Source organism: Microcaecilia unicolor, chromosome 11 (genome assembly GCF_901765095.1).
Source record: "Microcaecilia unicolor chromosome 11, aMicUni1.1, whole genome shotgun sequence".
Lineage (NCBI taxonomy): Eukaryota > Metazoa > Chordata > Amphibia > Gymnophiona > Siphonopidae > Microcaecilia > Microcaecilia unicolor.
In genome coordinates, this window is record NC_044041.1 from 124,209,798 (window position 1) to 124,232,203 (window position 22,406).

At 44.6% G+C, this 22,406-nt stretch overlaps 1 protein-coding gene across 1 annotated transcript in view; it reads right to left on the reverse strand.

The window, feature by feature from the left end:
- The window catches only part of NAALADL1 (N-acetylated alpha-linked acidic dipeptidase like 1), a 78,015-nt gene that overhangs the window by 12,629 nt on the left and 42,980 nt on the right, over window positions 1-22,406 (reverse strand). The window contains exons 10-14 of the mRNA XM_030218922.1: window positions 21,391-21,476; window positions 11,897-11,960; window positions 11,520-11,587; window positions 10,670-10,761; window positions 3,617-3,707 (exon numbers count right to left, since the gene is read on the reverse strand). Of these exons, the coding sequence (XP_030074782.1) occupies window positions 3,617-3,707; window positions 10,670-10,761; window positions 11,520-11,587; window positions 11,897-11,960; window positions 21,391-21,476 (401 nt within the window). The remainder of the gene's footprint in view (window positions 1-3,616; window positions 3,708-10,669; window positions 10,762-11,519; window positions 11,588-11,896; window positions 11,961-21,390; window positions 21,477-22,406) is intronic.

Genomic DNA, 22,406 nt, shown 5'->3' on the forward strand with positions numbered 1-22,406 from the left:
GCCGGCGATCTCTTTGAAAATAAGCCTGCTGGTCATTTAGGGCACCCTTTTTTGACTTAGTCGTTATTGAAACAGGTCCAGACCAAAATGTCCAACTTTTAGCCCTGGATGTTTTTTGCTTTGTTCCATTATGACAGAAAAACGTCCAAATTGTGGGAACTCCCAAATCCTGCCTCTAAAATGTCTCTGGCATGCTCCCTTGTGTTTTGGACGTACTGCAGAAGAATTGCATAGAAAAACATCTTAAAAATGTGTTTAAAAAATAGCAATTTGGACATTTTTGCAAGAAAAATATCCATCTGCCAGCTTGTGCCGCTTTTTGGATGTTTTTCTGTTTTGAAAATAAGCCCAAAAGTGTACACACTGTATTTTTACCTGCAATGACAGAAAGCAATAATCAGAATGTAGTTTTATATGGATAAATATGCATTTATATCCAAAAACTACTTTGTTCAATGCTTCAATAGTGATTGGGGTAGAGTTTTAACCCCCACTGAATGAATGCCCCAATCCGACGTTAAGGGGCAGAGTGCTACTGAGGGTGTGATCTTTTGAATTCCACAAAGGTCCCTTCCCCCCCCCCCCCCCCCCCCATTTTATTTAATTTGTTTCTTATTCCTTTAGCCACTCTACATAAGTACATAAGTAGTGCCATACTGGGAAAGACCAAAGGTCCATCTAGCCCAGCATCCTGTCACCGACAGTGGCCAATCCAGGTCAAGGGCACCTGGCACGCTCCCCAAAAGTAAAAACATTCCAGACAAGTTATACCTAAAAATGCGGAATTTTTCCAAGTCCATTTAATAGCGGTCTATGGACTTGTCCTTTAGGAATCTATCTAACCCCTTTTTAAACTCCGTCAAGCTAACCGCCCGTACCATGTTCTCCGGCAACGAATTCCAGAGTCTAATTACACGTTGGGTGAAGAAAAATTTTCTCCGATTCGTTTTAAATTTACCACACTGTAGCTTCAACTCATGCCCTCTAGTCCTAGTATTTTTGGATAGCGTGAACAGTCGCTTCACATCCACCCGATCCATTCCACTCATTATTTTATACACTTCTATCATATCTCCCCTCAGCCGTCTCTTCTCCAAGCTGAAAAGCCCTAGCCTTCTCAGCCTCTCTTCATAGGAAAGTCGTCCCATCCCCACTATCATTTTCGTCGCCCTTCGCTGTACCTTTTCCAATTCTACTATATACTCTCAGTCAGTAATTTACTATCAAGGCTCATATTTATGCAGATGATATTTTTTTGGTATCAGAACAAGATCTGTACAATCTGGATATCACCAATCTTGGATTTGGTAGCTGATTGGCTAGCAACCAATTGTCTTGTTCAAAACCAAGAAAAAACTGTAGCTTTTGGATTACAGGCCATTCCTGCTCTCTGGTTAATGTTACTATTAGAGAATGATATGGGAACAAAATTTGTCCCCACCCTCATCCTGTCCCCACAACAGTACAAAATCTCATTCATAGAAAAAGCAAGCAATTCTATTTTATCGCAAGTGATGGAACTAGCACGGTGGAGTTTGAGTGTGCAGGGACAGTGTGGGGATGGGGACAAACTTTGTTCCCATGTCATTCTCTAGTTCTTATCCTCCATGTTTCACCCCTGACATAAGTCAATTCCCTGAAATATCTTGGCGTAACTCTTGACTCTTCCTTAATATTTGAAAGTCATATTTCTAAAGTCACCCAGTCTTGCTTTCACTCAGTTATTCATTCATTCCACCTTATTTAGAAGATAGCTCATGTGTCACCCTTTTATATTCTCTAGTAGTTTCAAAACTGGATTGTTGCAATATTGTCTATGCAGGTTTGCCACAAGTTTCTCTTTAAAAAATTCCAAATGGTCCAAAATACAGCAATTTGTGTCCTTTCCTATCTCTGAAAATTTGATCACATTACTCCGCTATTCAAGCAGTTACCCATCTTTCACCGCATTCAACATAAGATATTTATATAGGCAAACAAGGTTTTGTACACAGGTATTCCATTCTCTCTCTCCTCCCTTATTTTCCCCCATATTCCTTCCCACTCAATGCTCTCCCTATCTGCACATCGTCTAACCCCCCCCCCCCCCCCCCAGCTGTTCACTGATCATGAGTGGAATCAACCCGCCATTCAGCATTTTGCTCTATTGCCCCATCTCTCTGGAATTCCCTTCCCTCAGAGATTCATTCGAAACAATCTTAGCCCAGATTTAGATCTTTAGTAAAGAACCACCTCTTTACTCGAGCATTTCCTGGGAGGGCCGGGGCTTGACTTGACAGACCAGATGAGATTTGTGGGCGTTTTCTTCCTATTTCTGGAAATGTGTTTTTATTTTCCCTATCCCTTTCCTGTTAATTATTTTAGTTCTTTTCTTATTATCTTTTTTAAAAATAGTTTTTAATTGTGAACTGCTTTGATTTTTATTTGAAAGGTGATATTTTAAGTTTTATTAAACCATAAACATAAACTAAGGGCCTGGCTGCTTGTTGGACATTAAAGTCCCTAGGCACTTTTTCAGGCCTAAGAATATTCATCCCAATATCATTTAAGAATTTCAATCCAAACCTAATCAGGATTGGCCCAGGCACTCAATGACAGGGCCTGGGTTCTATTCTTGGGTCAAGCCTTATGCTCCTCAGGTTCACTATAGCTGAGGAGGCTGTGTATGCAGCAGATACAGGATGTGCCACTCAGTCTGCACAGATAGGGCCCATGATTCCAGAAGCCTTGGTGTATGGCCTCCAGTTAATGACCGGAAGAAGGGTGAGTAACTGTGAATGACAGCAAATGGTACCCCACAGCCAGAAAGTTTTTCCGCCTATTGACAATGAATATGAATGAGTCCAGTGCATGCAAATTAATCTCATACATATTCATTGTGAGGTACCCAGGACTCTCTCATTACCTCTCGCCTTGACTACTGCAACCTACTCCTCACTGGCCTCCCACTTAGCCATCTATCCCCCCTTCAGTCCATTCAGAACTCTGCTGCATGTCTTATCTTCTGCCTGGTCCGATATACTCATATCACCCCTCTCCTCAAGTCACTGCACTGGCTTCCAATTAGGTACCGCATACAGTTCAAGCTTCTCCTACTAACCTACAAATGCACTCGATCTGCAGCCCCTCCCTACCTCTCTACCCTCATCTCCCCCTACGTTCCTACCCGTAACCTCCGCTCTCAAGACGAATCCCTCCTTTCAGTACCCTTCTCCACCACCGCCAACTCCAGACTCCGCCCTTTCTGCCTCGCCTCACCCCATGCTTGGAATAAACTCCCTGAGCCCATTCACCAGGCCCCCTCCCTGCCCATCTTCAAATCCTTGCTCAAAGCCCACCTCTTCAATGTCGCTTTCAGCACCTAACCACCATACCTCTATTCAGGAAATCTAGACTGCCCCAACTTGACATTTTGTCCTTTAGATTGTAAGCTCCTTCGAGCAGGGACTGTCCTTCTTTGTTAAACTATACAGTGCTGCATAACCCTAGCAGCGCTCTAGAAATGTTAAGTAGTAGTAGTAGTAAGTAGTTTGGGAAGTTTTGCAGTAGCCCAGCAGAGGTTATTTGTCAAACAGTTTGAAACTGACTAACAGAGAGCAGTAGTGCTATGTCTCACCCGGTCATATGTGTAGGCGAGGTCCATGGAGGTGATGCCCAGGTAATGGATGAAAGCGGCATAGTCGCTGCCAGCCCCCAAGGTCCCTAAGCTGTCAAGGAGAGAAACAAGAACAAAGGACAGAGCAATAGATTGAATTTGTCACAGGTCAATCAGATACAGACTGCTGATATCATCCAATGTCATCTAATGACATCAGATACTGTGGAGTGTAGTGGGGAAAAACAACAAAAAAGACATCCAGAGCTTTGTGATCTGTTTGTGCTCTGCAGTAGACAAATAGGCAAGAAAAATAGATTAAGTTGAGCAGATATAGGCTGGGAATCACAGTGCAGACACACACAAGAAATCCAGAATGCCCCCATTATGTCTTATTGTCAAAGATGATGAAGTTGCTTTATAAGACTAGTCAGACTTCTAGAGCAGATCAGTACCAGTACCAGTATCATTGTAATGGTCACCATATTTTTTAAAGGGTTGCTGTGGCATCTTAAAAAAATCTATGTGTATTCAGCACCACAACACAGATAGGCAGTGGCTCCGAATACACATGGAGAATTGCTACCTGGATGTCTCACCGCCACCTGAAGCTCAATATGTCCAAAACTGAGCTCATTATCTTCCCACCTAAACCAACCTCTCCTCTTCCCCCATTCTCTATTTCTGTCGACAACACGCTCATTCTTCCTGTCTCATCTGCTCGTAACCTTAGGGTCATCTTCGACTCCTCCCTCTCCTTCTCTACACATATTCAACAGATTGCTAAAACCTGTCATTTCTTCCTTTATAATATCGCCAAAATTCGCCCTCTCCTTTCTGAACACTCTATCAGAACCCTCATCCACACTCTCATCACCTCTCGCTTAGATTACTGCAACTTGCTTCTCACAGGTCTTCCATTCAGCCACCTCTCTCCTCTTCAATCTGTTCAAAATTCTGCTGCATGACTAATATTTCACCAAAGTCATTATGCCCATATCAGCCCTCTCCTGAAGTCACTTCACTGGCTCTCTATCCTTTTCCGTATAAAATTCAAGCTCCTCTTAGTGACGTATAAGTGCATTCACTCTGCAGCCCTTCACTACCTCTCCACCTTCATCTCTCCCTACACTCCTTCCCAGGAACTCCGTTCACTAGGCAAATCTCTCCTAATTGCACCCTTCTCCTCCATCGCTAACTCCAGACTCCGATCCTTTTATCTCGCCGCACTTTATGCCTAAAATAGGCTTCCTGAGCCGTTACGTCTAGCTCCATTCCTGGCCGCCTTCAAATCCGGGCTAAAGGCCTACCTGTTTGATGCTGCTTTTAACTCCTAACTTGTCACTTGCTCGTAACCTTTATCTTGTCTTCCTCTCTTCAACAGTCCCTTTCCCTATGTGTCCTTCTGTCTGTCCTACCCTTATCCTTATTGGTCCTGTCTGTCTGTCCTGATTTAGATTGTAAGCTCTTTTGAGCAGGGACTGTCTTTTCTTCATGTTCAATTGTGAAGCGCTGCGCACGACTGGTAGCGCTATAGAAATGATTTATAGTAGTAGTAGTAGTAGAATGGTGGCCATCGGTAGCTATATGGAGACTTAAGTGTGGGCGTGAAATTCGCAAGCCTTTTTTTGGGTTGTGGATTTTAGCAGGTCTACAGTAAGCCACATAGTTACATATAGAAGAGCTAGATATTGTTGTTATGTGAATAGTTCAGCATTACTGCTCACATTCTGCCCCAACATCTTGGCCCAGGAACTATACAGATACAGATATGGCATTATCCATATACTTCCTGTTATTTAACTGCAGCAGCCAACACTTTTTAAACACTGGCTGCTGCAGTTAAAATGAAATTGGATATTCAGGGCCGGAACCCGCATATCAACCAGTGCTGAATATCTGGTTTCAGTACTGACCAGCAGCACTAGCAGATTGATGATGATATTCAAGCCACTAATCGGATAAAGTTAGGACAATCTTTTACCTGGATAGTTATCCATTTAGTGGGCTGAATATCCTTGCTAACCAGATAACTTTGGCTACACCCAGGACCATCAAGGCACTATCCGGATAGTACAAGAAAATACAAGCTCTAGCTCTAATACTTTCACAGTAGCTCATATATAATTATATTTTTTATTAAAGAGAAAAGCCCTCAGAAACCCATGACACTCAGTCTTAGGTTTAAAACAGTGTTTAGTTTCTATCATAGGGCAAAAACTCTTACTTGTGCTTTTGAAGCACTGGATTGGCAATGGCAAAGTACTGCTAGACTAAATGTGCTCGAATGAAACTTCATTTAAAGAAGCGCTTAACTTTTATGGTCAAGCAATCAGGACCCAGTCACCCAGCATGTAGTCTTTGAAGTTCGATGGGGGGCCTCCGTTTCACTCTCAAACGGCTTGATCAGGAACTGTGCGTTATGCTGGTTTTAATCTTGAAATCTCCGTTTTCAAAATGTCGAAGCGGCCGTGCCACTGAAAGCCCTGCCTGTCTGTAGCCTTCCCTTCGAGTTCGTTCCCTCAGAGTCCCGCCCTCGCGGAAAGAGGAAATGATGTCAGAAGGCGGGACTCTGAGGGAATGAACTCGAAGGCTGGAGATGGGCAGGGCTTTCAATGACGCAGCCGCTTCGACAGAGGTAATCAAGAGAGCGAGATGAATCACTGGGTGGCTGGAGGGGGGGCAGGGGAGCGTGGAGAATCGCTGGGTGGCTGGAGGGGGGCAGGGGACAGAGGAGAATCGCTGGGTGGCTGGAGGGGGGGCAGGGGATCAGGGCTGTTCGGGATGGAGTAATGTTTGTTTGCGGGTTGCTATGCAGCCTTCCCTTCCCTCCGAGGGCGGGGCAGTGAGAGCGAGTGCGATTGCCTGCGGTTGGTCCCTTCTCCTTCTGACGTCGCGAGGGCGGGGCGATTACGAACCCCAGGAACACTACACAGCTTCACTGCCACGCTGCCACGGAGTCAGCTTCAGAACGTTGGAGGTGCGAATTATTATATTAGATGTCTTAACCATTGTATATATCCTAATCATTGTAGAATTTAGCTCCTCTAATAAAGGTCTCATTTACTTGGATATAAATCCAAAAGAATCCACAGTAATTATTGGGTAGTCTGTGTCAGTGAGGCAGGCTGTAAATCCATAGCAGTTCAAGGGGAAACTATTCTAGCAGTTGGTAATGGAACCCATGCGGAATGGGGCATACTGGACTTAGTGCTTACTAATAGGGAAAGTGTTTCTGATGTTATAGTAGGTGATCGTCTAGCATCCAGTGTGGTTTAATATTAAGGTAGGTGTGGAGAGGGTTCATTCAAAAGTGATGGTTCTAGGCTTCAAACAAACTAACTTTATTCAGATGAGGAATTGCTATCTGGATGGGAACATCTGGAAGAAGTTGGAAAGCAGTGGGCAAAACTGAAAGGAGCTGTTGTAAGGGCCACAAAACCTTTTTTGTAAGGAGCGTAAATAAAAGTAAGAGGAAAAGGAGGCTGCTTTGGTTCTCATAAGTAGTAGCTGAAAAAGTATGGAAAAAGAGGTTAGCCTTTATAAACTACAAGAGATCGCAAAAAAGAGGAAGACAGGCAACAATATCTAGAGAAGCTGGTAGAGTAGTCAGGGAATCAAAGATGCATATGAAAGAAAAATAGGCAATATAGTAAAATGGGAGTGGGGGGGAAACATATTTTAGACATGTTAGTGATAGGAAGAAGTGCACAAGTGGCATTGTGAGACTCAAAGATGAAGGGAAAGACTATGTAGAAGTTGATATAGATAAGGCAGAATTGTTCAACAAATATTTCTGTTCTGTGTTTACAGCTGAAGGGCCACAAGCAGGAACTCAGAAGACAAACACAAATAGGAATGGAGGGGTGTTAGTCCCTGAATGATTTTCAGAAGACTATGTTCGTGAGGAGCTGGCTAAACTAAAGGTGGACAAAGCGATAGGACCAGATGGGTACTGAAGGAACTTAGGGAAGTTCTAGCAGCTCTGCTGGCTGACTTTTTCAATGTGTCTGTAGTTGGGAGTGGTCCTGGAGGACTGTAGAAGAGCAGATGTGTTCCCTCTCTATAAAAGCGGAAGTAAAGAAGAGGTTGGGAACTATTTTATTTATTTGTTACATTTGTATCCCACATTTCCCACCTATTTGCAGGCTCAATGTGGCTTACATAGTGCAGTAGAGGCGATCACCAATACTGGTAGGGACAATACAAAGTGAGGTTATGGTAGAGTAGTGAACAGTGTGATAGACACATTAGGGGTCATAAGAAGGAAGAGTTGGGTTATGTCCAGTACGAACTTTTATATTGTTGTGTTGCGGGGTTAAGGTATTTAGGTTGGATCGTTAGGGTATGCCTTTTCGAACAGGTTAGTCTTTAAGAGTTTCCGGAAGTTTAGGTGGTCATATGTTGTTTTCACGGCTATTGGTAGCGCGTTCCATAGTTGCGTGCTTATATAAGAGAAGCAGGATGCATAGGTTGATTTGTATCTGAGTCCTTTGCAGCTTAGGTGGTGGACATTTAGGTATGTTCGGGTTGATCTTGTTGTGTTTCTGGTTGGTAGGTCTATAGACCAGTAAATCTGGCTTCTGTGGTTACATTAAGGGAAGCGCTTTTAAAACAGAGAATAGTAAGGTTTTTGAAGACAACATGGTTTCACAAGAGGTAGGTCTTGTCAGGCAAATCTAATTAATTTCTTTGACTGGGTGACCAGATAGCGCTAGATGTGGTATATTTAGATTATAGCAAAGCCTTTGATTCTGTTCCGCATAGATGACAAATAAACTGAGTGCCCTCGGTATGGGCCCTAAAGTGACCAACTGGGTTAGGAACTAGTTGAGTAGACAGTGACAGGGTAGTGGTAAATGGAGTTCATTCTGAGGAAAAGGATGTTATCAGTGGTGTGCCAGCTCTTTTTAACATTTTTGTGAGCTGAAGGGCTGTCTGGTAAGGTTTGCCTTTTTGCAGATGATACCAAAACCTGCAATCCCCTTATGATGTGGATAACATGAAGAAGGACTTAGTGAAGCTAGAGGAATGGTCTGGAATTTGGCAGCTTAGATTTAATGCTAAAAATGCAGGTTCATGCATTTGGGCTGCAAAAACAGAGGGAGCGGTACAGTTTAGGGGGTGAAGAACTTTTGTGCACGAAAGAGGAGCAAAACGTGAGTGTGATCATATGTGATGATCTTAAAATGGCCAAACAGGTAGAAGAGTTGAAGGCGAAAGCTAGAAAGATGTTTATGTGCCTAGGGAGAGGAATGGCCAGTAGGAAAAAGTTGGTGATGATGCCCCTGTATAAGACTCTGGTGAAACCTCATTCAGAATAGTGTGTACAACTGTGAAATCTGGAGTTGATCCAGAGGGTGGCTATTAAACTAGTCAGTGGTCTTTGTCATAAAATGTATAGGGACTGACTTAAAGATCTCAAATGTATACTTTGGAAGAAAGGTGGGAGAGGGGAGATATGATAGAGACATGTAATACCCCATGATATGGGTATTACTAAAACTGCAGTGACAGATTTTTCCAGAGGCCCTGGGGGGAGGGAAGTCCCTGCCAGTGGTGCGTGAGTTTGGGAGGCTTGCCAAAGTTGGCAGAGAAGCTGCAGAGACAAAATGGTTCCCCTGTAGTGAGTGACAGCAGGGGTGGAGTTTGAAAAATAATAAAAAGGATTGAGGTGAGGTACATGAGGTCTTTGGTTGCATGTACCCCTGCCAGGGCCCTTGGGAGTATTGGGGGATCCTGGAGTGAAAGAAATAAATTTAGGCTGAGCAAAAGAGTAGCTGCGGCCACTTAAAAGTGGCAACTGAGAGAAAGACACAGCTTCAGGTGGAGAAGGGGAATCTAGCCTGTAAGCCGGATCCAGAGCAGGGGAAGCCTGTTCAAGGCCAGAGTGCAGCCCTGCAAGGTGCACTACTGGAAGAAGGACAGCCTAAAGATTCTGTGCCTGAAGGAGTTGGATTGATATCAGGAGTAAGAGGAGCAGCCTTGGGGTTATTACGGACACAACAGGATAGGTAAAGGACAGGAGATGGTGTAAATACGTGCAGCTGGGAACTACCCTAAGAGTGAAGAAGAGTAGCTAAGATCACCACAAATGGTCTTGAATGGAATTGTGCATATAAAGAGTTCTGAAGTGTTTACCCGCCAGCTGCAGTAGTTTTCAGTAAAGTTATTTTGCATTCTATAAAACTCCTGGAGTGCAGCGTGATTCTTGGTAATAAAGTAAAAACATTTGCTCCCAAACTGAGAAAAGAGGACCATTCATAAAACTCTGCTAAACTCTCAATGCCCTGGATCTCTATTCTGGACCATTGACCCACTCCCAAGCTTGACTGCTGGCGAACTGGAACTGTGAGTGCGGTGTGTGTGTGTGGTCCCCTGTGACACAGTGAAGAAATTTGGCCTGGGTTTGTCTCTGAGTTGGAAAGGGAGCCCAGCTAGCAGAGTATGAGAATCAAGTTACAGACATTTAAATATCTATGCAGCATAAATGCACAGGAGGCGAGTCTTTATCAATTGAAAGGAAACTCTGGAGTGAGGGGGCATAGGATGAAGATGAAAGGGGATAGACTTTAAACCCTGGCACTTCCTGCAGCTAGGGTGTTGTATTTGTGGCAGGATATCCAAGGAAGGACTCACCCTCACTACCTCTCCACCCTCATCTCTCCCTACACTCCTTCCCTAAAACTCCGTTCACTGGGCAAATCTTTCCTAATTACACCCTTCTCCTCCATCGCTAACTCTAGACTCCGCTCCTTCTATCGTGCCGCACCTTATTTCTGGAATACGCTTCCTGAGCGTCTAGCACCATCCGTTGCAGCCTTCAAATCCGGGCTAAAGGCTTACCTGTTTGATGCTGCTTTCGACTCCTGACTTATAACTTTTATCTTATCCTTATGTGTCCTTCTGTCTGTCCTTCCCTTATCCTTTTTTGTCCTGTCTGTTTGTCCTGATTTAGATTGTAAGCTCTTTTGAGCAGGGACTGTCTTTCTTCTTCATGTTCAATTGTAAAGCGCTGCTTACGACTGGTAGTGCTATAAAAGTGATTTATAGTAGTAGTAGTAGTAGTAGTACCTTGGTACCAGTCCATGGAGTGAGCTGGTCCTGTTGAAATAACGTATCCAGTTGTCATACACTGTAGTGGACAAGTCCGTAGGAACCTTGACCTGAAAGAAAGAATGTTTCTCTAGTTTATTGCCAGTTCTTGTCATATTACATGTACTGTGCCAGTGAGAGCTTCCTTCTGGAGTTCATGGAGTGAAAGTTATTTATTTATTTATTGAGATTAATATGTACAAACAACATATGCAATGACCTATTGGTGCTGTACCAGATGGCTGTTTAATGATCTCTGAGTATAAGGCAAGTATTTACCGATCTCTGCAGTATAAAATGGATAATTACTGATCTCTGGGAGCAATTTCTCCAAATGGGTTAGTTTTGCGCATACCATGACAGGAATGAACCTCACTCCTAAGCGAGGGTGTGTGGAGTATGATTTCAGTCTCTCAAATTTACTGCTAACGCTCGTCGTAGTACTTATATAGTACCAAAAAGAGCTTCTTTCTGGTGTTCATAAAATGTAACATGTATAGGCAGCTTATGCAGCTGTGCTTGGAGGGTTTTTTTGATCAAGCTTGTGGCACCCAAAATGATGGGAAATATGTCTGTATCTTTATGCCATATCTCAGTTGTACAAGGCAAGTGTTTACCAATCTCTGCTGCATGGGGCAGGTGTTCACTGATCTCTGCTAAGAGACGGGGATCTACACTGTATGAGGTGGATGATCTCTACAGTATGAGGTGGGTGTTTACAGATCTTTGCCATATGAGCTGGGTATTTATTGATCTCTACTGTCTCTAATTATGTCTGCTGTACAAGACGGGTATTTACTGGTCTCTGTTCTATGAGTTGGGTTTTTACCTGTTTGGCTGCAGTGAATATTACGTTCTGTACAGAGGGTGTCCCCTGAGCTCTCAGAGTCGCATTGGCTGAAAGCAGAAAAGGAATGTATCTGTTAGAAGTGGCAGCTGGCAGAGAGGTCCCTCTCAGTGACAGCACAGAACAATATGGCTTGGATGCCACAGTCACCCTCACTCTCTCTCCCCTACTTATGGATTCACTCCCATTCTGCTTCTCTTTTCCCTCTCTTGTTTTCTTTCTGCAGTCTCACCATTCTTCCCCTTCTACTCCCCCTAACCCAAGTCTTCTGAGAGAGCGCATGAGAGAGATATGGTGTGGGAAAGAGGAGAGAGAGGAGGACAGAGAAAAGAGAGAAGAAGGAAATACATCACACTCACCAAAGACAGAGATGTCCACGTTGATGTAGGCAACTGTTCTATCTCGAAGTTTACTGTAATATTCCTGGAAGGGGTGGAAGAGGTTTGTTTAGCAGACTGTCTGGGAATGGCTTAATGGTTTTCTCAGAGAGGTGCCTGTTTTTCGTTCTTTTTGGGGGGAAAGGAAAGAGGACCAATAGTCATGTAGCTGCAAGGAACACTTTCCCCTCAACTCTGAGCTCTGCAGTCTGATGCAAGTGGACTGAACAACTTATGGGGGAGCTGAGGCAGAGGCTTGTAGCACTGGCTTGCACCCCATGAGCTGTGGTACACCCCTGATTGCAAGTGTATGAAACCTTCAGTGCAAAGCAAGTACCTGAAAGTCAAGATGGGACTTAATTTGCTGGACTTGCATCAGCTGGAAAACTTCTATGAAGGCCAAAGAAATGCTAAGCATGCCACGGTCTGTTTCCTAACTGTGTAAAGGTACAGAGCAATCGTGATGGCAGGTCATCCATGCAGAGGCATAGCCAGACTTGATATTCTGGATGGACCCAGACATACATTGAATGGGCCCTCCCTGCCACGTGCACGTGCACGTGCTGCCCCCCCACACACACACACATACACACACCGCACCATACCGCACCACACCACACCACACCACACCATAAATATCTTCCGGGAGCTATTTTTTAAGAACACAGATTATTTTTTTCACCTAGCCCTCATCTTCTCCCTCTCCTCCGCAGCATCCCAGCATCTGCAATCCTGTCTCTGAACCCTGTCCCTCCTCGGTGTCAGTACAGGCATTCTCGGCGCCCGCAGCGATTCATTCCCGCTGCTTGTGCCGTCCCTGCAGGCTTCCATCTGCCATGTCCCACCCTTGCTGAGGTCATTGCCTGTTTCCTGTCTGGTAGAAAAAGAAGTTGCTTACCTGTAACGGTAGTTCTCCTTGGACAGTTGATCATCTAGCCACACAGCTGGAGTGACTCCCTGGTGACATCACTGACTCGGCATTCCAACAGCACAAAAAAAAAGTAAAGAGCTCTCTGCGCATGCCCTAACCTTCCCATCACTAGTTTACAGTATAAATACCGTACACACCTCCTGTCAACTCAGTTAATACTCAAGCTGGCAACAACTCAGAGTGGGAGGGTGAGTCTGTGTGGCTAGATAATCAACTATCCAAGGAGAACTACTGTTATAGGTAAGCAACTTATAGCTCCCAAGCTAAAGAAATAAACATAGTAACAGTTAAGTACAAACACATATGTAAGGTATTTAACTATTACCTGAGTTAGTGGAGGTGGTGAGTTGGTGCCTCACAAAGATGAAAATAGGACCAATTATCCAAACAACGAGTCAGCTGCTGTGCATCATCTATGCAATAATGCTTCATAAAAGTGTGCATCGATGACCACATAGCAGCTCGACAGATATCCAAAGGGTTGCACATTGAAGAAGTGCTGTAGAAGTGGCCGTGACATGTGGAATGGTATCAGTTTGTGATCTAAACGTCTGCTGGTAGCAATAAGTAATGCAGTTTGCTATCCATTGAGATAATGTGGTTTTTGATTATTGATTTTGGCTGATGAACTGATTGTAACAAGAGGAAAATCTGTGAAGGACTATCAGGAAATTTTGTCTTTTGCAAATATTTCTCAGAGCTCTAGCACAGTCAAGTGTGTGAAATCTCTTGTCTTGGTCAGAGCAGTGAGGGGGAGGATACAATACGGGTAGCACAATAGTTTGATTGAGATGGAAAGGTGACACCACCTTCAGCAGAAACTTAGGGTGTGTTCGGAGCTGTACTTTATCATGAAGGATCTGTAAGAATGGAGAGTTATGCACCAGGGCTTGTATCTCCCCTATTCTACGTGCAGAAGTAATTGTGATTAAAAACAAAGTCTTCCATGAAAGATGCTTAAAAGTAGCTGACTCCAGAGGTTCAAATGGAGGATTCATAAGAACTTCTAAAACAAGGTTGAGATCCCAAGCTGTTATCGGAGGTTGTATTGGTGGTCTACATTGTTGCAAACCTTTTATAACTCTCTTTGATATGGGTTATCTAATAAGTGTAAAATCCTCCACTGAATCAAGTAGTACATTCAATGCTGCCAAATGAGCTTTGATGGAAGAATATGATAAGCTTGTATCTGAAAGATGTAGGAGATAGTCAAGAATTCAAGATATGGAACATGTATTTGGTTGATAAAACTTCTTTGTACACCATAAAACAAAAACAGTGCCATTTAGAAGCATATGACTGTCATGTGGAGTCCTTACAAGCTGCCATAAGTACTTGAAGAAAATAGATTAGAGCTGTCTACTTTTTCCAGATAAGCCATGCAGATTGGGATGACAAAGGCTGCTGTTGTTTTGAGTAATGAGATGTGGTACTAATGGTAAACAGATTGGGGGACTTTGGACGAGAGACAGAAGTATCAGGAACCATGGTTGTCTCGGCCAGTGATGAGCAATAAGAATCATCCGAGCTGAGTTGGCATCACTTTTTGTAAAGTTCTTGCAATGAGAGGAATTGAAGGATAAGAGTAAAGGAGTTCCTGATCCCATCTGATGAGGAACGCATCTGACGCTAGTCTGTTACGACTGGGCCACTTCAATATCTTTGACACTTCTTGCTCTGAGGGGACACTAAGAGGTCTATTGCAGGAAAATCCCATTTACTGAAAAGGTCTCGCGTAATTGTGATCTTCAGCGACCATTCATGTGGCTGTAACATGCGGCTGAGTGAATCTGCCAGCAAATTTAGATGACCTGGCAGATAAGTCAGATGCCAGAGCTAGATCACTTCTTGGCACAAGAGATGAGATCCCACTCCTCCTTGCTTGTTGACATAGTACATAGCTACTTGGTTGTCTGTTTGGACATGAATGATCTGATTGGTGAGAAGATGCTGGAAAGCTATTTTTGCCAGATGGATGGCTCTGAGTTCTAGGAGATTGATGCTGTGATTCTTCTCTGCCAGAGACCACACTCCTTGAGTCAATTGGTTCTGTCAGTGTGCACCCCATCCCATCTTGGAAGCATCCATTGTCAAAACTACTGTTGGTTTTGGAAACTGAAAAGGAGCTCCTTCGGTAAGGTGATGTTGACAAGTCCACCATATCAGATATGGTTTGATGTAAGCAGTCACTGCTATTTTTGTGGAGAGTGATTGGTGATATTATCACCAATGAGCTCTCAAATACCACTGGAAGGGACGCATTCTTAACCTTGCTTGGGGAAGGGCATGCACCATTGCAGCCATGTGACCCAATAAAACCAGCATTGTTCTAGCTGTTGTTGATTGAACTCTCATCAATCCTGAGCCACCTGTATGAGAGTATGCACTCTGGGTAGGGGTAAGCATGCCAGAGCTATTGGTATGATCAGTAACACCCTTATAAACTCCAATTGTTGTGTGGGTTGCAAAAGTGACTTTCCTGTGTTGATGAGGAAACCCAGTGAATTGAGAAGGTTGATTGTCATCTGCAGTGCTTGGAGGACAATTTGTGGAGTGCAACCGATGATAAGCCAGTAGTCTGGATAAAGAAAAATTATGTTACCTTGCTGATGACGGTGGGCTATCACTGCAATTACACATTTGGTGAAGACTCTGGGTGCGACAGTGAGACTGAATGGGAGAACTTTGTACAGATAATGAACATTTTGCACTGTGAAACAAAGGTACTGGTGTGAATCTGGATGTATTGGGATATGCAGATAAGCATCTTTGAAGTCTAAAGACACTATCCAAGCTCCTTGGCAGAATGTTCATGAGAGTACACATGCAGAATTTCTCTTTCATGATGAATCTGTTGATTAGCCTGAGGTCTAGGATGGTTTGAAATCCCTCCAACTTTTTTTGGTATGAGGAAGTGCCTGGAATAGAATCCGCTTCCTTTCTGGTCTGGGGGTACCAATTTGATTGCTTGAGCTTGCAACAACCTGTTCACTTTCAGTTGCAGAAGAAGTGAATGAGCATCTAGCTTTCCTCATTTTGCTGGACCATTGGTTGGTGGGCAATGATGAAAATACTACTACTACTACTACTTAACATTTCTAGAGCGCTACTAGGGTTACGCAGTGCTGTACAAATTAACGAATAAGGACGGTCTCTGCTCAGAAGAGCTTACAATCTAAAGGACAAAATGTCAAGTTGGGGTAGTTGAGATTTCCTGAGAAGAGGTGTAGTGATTAGGTGCCGAAGGTGACATTGAAGAGGTGGGCTTTGAGCAATGATTTGAAGATGGGTAGGGAGGGGGCCCGGCGTATGGGCTCAGGGAGTTTGTTCCAAGCATGGGGTGAGGCGAGGCAGAAAGGGCGAAGCCTAGAGTTGGCGGTGGTGGAGAAGGGTACTGAAAGGAGGGATTTGTCTTGAGAGTGGAGGTTACGGGTAGGGACGTAGGGGAGATGAGGGTAGAGAGGTAAGGAGGGGCTGCAGATCGAGTGCATTTGTAGGTGAGTAGGAGAAGCTTGAACTGTAAGCTGTATCTGATCGGAAGCCAGTGAAGTGACTTGAGGAGAGGGGTGATATGAGTGTATCGATTAAGGCGGAAGATAAGACGTGCGGCAGAGTTCTGAATGGACTGAAGGAGGGATAGATGGCTAAGTGGGAGGCCGGTGAGGAGTAGGTTGCAGTAGTCAAGGCGAGAGGTAATGAGAGAGTAGATGAGAGTTTGGGTGGTGTGCTCGGAAAGGAAGGGGCGAATTTTGCTAATGTTATAGAGGAAGAAGCGACAGGTCTTGGCTATCTGCTGGATATGCGTAGAGAAGGAGAGGGAGGAGTCGAAGATGACCGAGGTTGCGGGCAGATGAGACGGGGACGATGAGGGTGTTATCAACTGAGATAGAGAGTGAAGGGAGAGGAGAAGTTGGTTTGGGTGGGAAAACAATAAGTTCAGTCTTGGCCATGTTCAGTTTCAGGTGGCGGTTGGACATCCAGGCAACAATGTCGGATAAGCAGGCCGATACCTTGGCCTGGGTTTCCACAGTGATTTCTGGTGTGGAGAGATAAAGCTGGGTGTCGTCAGCATAAAGATGATAGTGGAAACCATGAGAAGAGATCAGGGAGCCTAAGGAAGAGGTGTAGATTGAAAAAAGAAGGGGCCCAAGGACAGATCCCTGAGGAACTCCAACAGAAAGCGGGATAGGGGAGGAGGACGAACCATGAGAGTATACTCTGAAGGTACGATGGGAGAGATAAGAGGAGAAGCAGGAGAGGACAGAGCCCTGGAACCCAAAGGAGGACAATGTGTCAAGAAGTAGGTTGTGATTGACAGTGTCAAAAGCGGCGGATAGGTCGAGGAGGATGAGGATGGAGTAGTGACCTTTGGATTTGGCGAGGAACAGGTCATTGCAGACCTTAGATAGTGCCGTTTCTGTCGAGTGTAGGGGGCAAAAGCCGGATTGAAGCGGATCGAGGATGTCATGAGTGGAGAGAAAATTGATGCAGCGGCTGTGAATGGCGCGTTCAAGTATCTTGGAGAGGAAGGGTAGGAGGGAAATTGGGCGGTAGTTGGAGGGACAGGTAGGGTCAAGTGATGGTTTTTTGAGGAGTGGTGTGACCACAGCATGCTTGAAGGTGTCCGGGACAGTTGCAGTGGAGAGAGAGAGGTTGAGGATATGACAGATGGTGGGGGTGATAGTAGGAGTGATGGTGTTAAGTAAGTTGGTGGGGATGGGGTCTGAGGAACAGGTGATGGATTTCAAGGAGGAGAGGAGATGGGCGGTTTCCTCTTTGGTGATAGCAGGAAAAGAGGAGAAGGAGGCCTGGGTAGGTTGGTTGAGAGAGTGGGTTATAGGATGAAGAGGAGGAGAAGGTTTGGTGATGAATTCGAGGTTGATCTTCTGGACCTTGTCACGGAAGTAGTTGGCCAGAGATTGAGGAGAGAGTGAGGGGGGGGGGGGGTTGGAGCGGAGGGCACTTTCAGGAGGGAGTTGAGGGTGGCGAAGAGACGACATGGGTTAGAGCTGAGGGAATTAGTCAGTTGGGTGTAATAGTCCTGTTTAGTGAGGAATAGGGAGGATTGGAAGGAGGATAGCATGAATTTGAAGTGAATGAAGTCAGTATGGGCGCGAGATTTCCTCCAGAGACGTTCAACCGAATGGGTGCAGGAGCGAAGGTATCGGGTGCAAGGGGTCAGCCAGGGCTGGGGATTGGTACGCCTTGTGGGACGTGAGATGGATGGTGCAAGGGTGTCTAGAGCAGAGGAGAGAGTGGCATTGTAAGTGGAGACAGCTTTGTCAACAGATTTGGAGGACATGATGGAAGGGAGGAGGTCAGAGATACGAGAGGATAAGGTGGGGGGGGTCAACAGCCTGGAGATTTCTGGACGTAGTAGTTAGTGTTGGGCGAGATTGAGGGGGAGGGTGCTGAAGTGTGAATGTGATTAGGTGATGGTCAGAGATAGGAAGAGCTGAAACGCAGAAATTGGAGGGTGAGCAAGTAGAGGAGAGGACGAGATCAAGACAGTGGCCAGATTTGTGAGTAGGGGTGGTGGGGCTCAGTTGGAGGTTGAAGGAGGAAAAGTGAGGAAATGAGAAACATATGAGTCGGATGGGTTATCAGTGTGAATGTTGAAGTCACCAAGAATGAGGGATGGGGATGAGGGCTCAAGAAAAACGGAGAGCCAGGCATCGAAGTCGGTAAGGAAGGAAGGGAGAGATTTATCAGGGGGGCGGTAAATGACTGCAACTCTGAGTGGCAGTGGGTGGAATAGACGGATGGAGTGAACTTCAAAGGATGAGAAGCAGTGAGACTGAGGTAGGTGGAGAGGTTGAAAACTGCAGGAGGGCGAAAGTAGTAGCCCGACAACGCCACCGCAGCCAACTGGGCGGGGCGAATGGGAATGTAACCAATAACCATGTTCTATCACTTGTAGCACTCATGGGTCAGTTGTTATAATCCTCCAAGCATTGCAGAAAAGTGACAAACGACCTCCGACTGGAAGATCATTGTTGAAAGGGATGTCAAAAACTAGGATTTGACTTTTGTTCGTGAAGATTAACAACTTTAAGTTGTTTTCTATCCCAAAATTTAGTCGAGAGATAATGCTTATGTCTAGACTGCTTATTGTGGTAGTTAGGTTTCTGATATGGATAAGAGCATTTATTAGAAAACCTTGATTTAGACTGATAATAAGGTAGACGTTTATAAGCAGTTTTAGAACTTTTGGACTGATCTTCCTCCAAGGTGTCTAGTGTTGTGCATTCTTCTTTAACATTGTCAATCATCTCTGCTACCTTGGGACCAAAAAGAAAGTCTTCTAAACAGGGAAGATCCACCACTTTATCAAACGGGTCTTCAGCAAAAACAGAAGAACATAGCCAAGCCATGCAGCATGTAGCTATGGAAATAGCCGCACGCCCGCACCACACACTGCCATTTCATAACTATCAAATGCCCATATCATAAACTGAGAACACAGCTCTAGACCCTGCAGGATGGTAGGCAGCAAGGTGATAGCTGTTGGGCTTGAAGTATCTTACATAAGTACATAAGTACATAAGTAATGCCATACTGGGAAAAGACCAAAGGCCCATCAGGCCCAGCATCCTGTCCCCGACAGTGGCCAATCCAGGTCAAGGGCACCTGGCAGCTTCCCAAACGTACAAACATTCTATACATGTTATTCCCGAAATTGTGGATTTTTCCCAAGTTCATTTAGTAGTGGTCTAACTTCCATGCAGCTTGCTGACATAGTGCTCCTTAGTCAAAATGGCAGGCTGCATGGAAGTTAATGTCAGGGGACCTCCTTGAGGAAGCTAACGCGAAACACGTGCCGTGTCGGAGCACGTTTCCCCTATGGCCGACTAATATAAGATGAGTATTTGTTAAACAGCATTTAGCATTTGGAAAAAATAAAATTACTTAAGTAATGTACAAATCACTAAATAAGAAGTTAGTAGGGTGGAGGTGGCCAACCGATGACGAGATTGGTGTGTAGGTCTCAGCGCAAAAACATAGTTGCTGAGCGGCATCACTAAGGTTATCGCCTTACACATAAATACTATGTTGACAGCTGGATGCATTGGTATTCAGGAGAATGGTGAATACCAAATTTGTAGGGTTTGAAAAATTGAGCCATTAATTGGAAACAATTGGCAGACACAGCTTCAATGGTTGGATCTGATGGCAAAAGAACTTGCTAAACTGGAGGAGGCAGTTTCTGCAAAGTAGCAGCAGAAGAACTATTAATAATATAGCTGAGTGGGTAGATTTTCTCGATTAGGAATGTCTACTATGAGAAGAACAGCATCTACGTCATCCACCACACATGGAGCGGTGTGTATGCCTATGTCTTCTGTGTGAGCAGAGACGTTTGCATTTCCTATAAGAAGAGGGAGATCGGCTCTAAGAAGTGGATGAGGAGGTCAACTACATCGACGAACTGCCAGTGCTTTGGTCGATGCGGCGGAGTGGGTGTTAAGCTGTCCCAACACTACCACTGATCTGAGCGTGACTGTGCCCGAATCAGCTGCCAGCTCATCTCTTGTCTGATGAGCAGCCTGCATGGTCCTGGCAGTACCAATGACGCCATGAGATTCGTCCAATGTCGAGGGATACCCTGATCCTGTTCCCTGGGCATAGAAGCGGGAGGGGGGAAACAGAATAAGCAGTATAAAATGTTTTGTACTTTTTTGAGATCTTGCCAGGTATTTGTGACCTGGATTGGCCACTGTTGGAAACAGGATGCTGGGCTTGATGGACCTTTGGTCTTTCCCAGTATGGCAATACTTATGTACTTATGAATCTGCAGGTGCAGCATATTGTGGAATAGATGATATTTTCATTTGTTTAACTATATGTCTAGTTTTTGCCTTTTTCTTTACCGATGTGGCGGTTCCTTAAAAAGGCTGAGATTCACAATCCTTGAACCCCGGTTTTTGAGAAATAACTCAAAATAAAAAAAAAATCTTTTTTTTTTAAATAATACAAACTAAAAGAAGACGAAAAAATAAAATTAACTAAGATCTATTCAATTATTTGTGAGAAGAGCTAGAAGCGCAGCTGGTCATAATGAAACTGCAGACAAAATAAAACTGAGTTGACAGGGGGTGTGTACGGTGTTTATACTGTATATCAGTGGCGGGAAGGTTAGGGCATGCGCAGAGACCTCTTTAGAGTTTTCTGTGCTATTGGAAGGCCAGGTCAGTGACATCATCAGGGAGCCACTTCAGCTGTGTAGCTAGATGATCACGCAGCAGATGGAAGCCTGTGGGGTTGGTGAAAGTGCAAATGAATCGAAGCAGGTGCCGAGCATGCCTGTACTGACACTGGGGAGGGAAGGAGTTCAGAAACAGGAGCGCAGATGCTGGGGCGCTGCGGAGGAGAGGGGGAAGAGAGCAGTGTGGCGTTGCAGCTGGGTGGGCCTGAGCCAAGAATGGGTGGGCCTGTGCTCACCCGTAGCTAGGCCACCGCATCCATGTTTGCCTCATACGGTGCCTTGTACTCTGCAGATACTGCCCTGTGTTGCACATACTAACATTAGATTTCCAGAACTCACCTCGGTGAACTCCGTGGAGCCAATCAGACCAAACTCCTCCGCCCCCCAGCTGCCAAATATGATTGATCGCCTGGGTCTCCATCTGTCTGGGGGAGAATCAGTGTTCCATTAATTACAGCAATTAGCAACATTTATTATTTGGAAATACATATAAGAAATGTTGTTGGGGGAGCAGTTCATTTCAAGACCCTTTCTACTTAACAAAGGGATACCTTCCAAACCACCTCTGTGACATTTCACAGTTTCATACTGCAGGAATGTGTATACAGTACTGAACAGGAGCTTCCCAACAGGGAAAGGAGAGAATAAATGTTATAGTTATTGTTCTATGTTTACAGTTCAGTAAACTGAGACATAGAGAGAAAAGGTGATTCATCCTACAGTAGCTCACTGAGAGTCAGTGACAGAGCCAGGGATTAGACCTGTGGCACAAGGAGATAAAGTGGTACATAAAGAGTCAACGACAGAGCCTGGGATTAGAACTGAGGCACAAGGAGATAAAGTAACCCCTCTAAAGTTATCCACAGAAAGTGACAGAAACGGAGATTAGACATGGAGCACAGGGAGATAGAGTAACTCACCCAGAATCACCTATACAGAGTCAGTGACAGAGTCAGAGATTAGAACTAAGGGACAGGGAGATAAAACCTTTGTCACAGAACCAGTGACAAAGCAGGGATTAAACCTCAGGCACAAGGAGATAAAGTGATACACAGATTCAATGACAGAGCCAGGAATTAGGCCTGAGGCACAGGGAGATAAAGTGGCACACAGAATCAATGACAAAGCAGGGATTAATCTGAGGATCATAGAGATAAAGTGATACACAGAGAGTCAGTGACAGGGATTAGACCTATGGCACAAGGAGATAAAGTGGTACACAGAATGAATGACAGAGCCGGGGATTAGACCAGTGGCACAGGGAGATATAGTGGTACACAGATAGAGAGAGTCAATGACAAAACAGGGTTTAGACATGAGGATCATAGATAAAATGATATACAGAGAGTCAATGA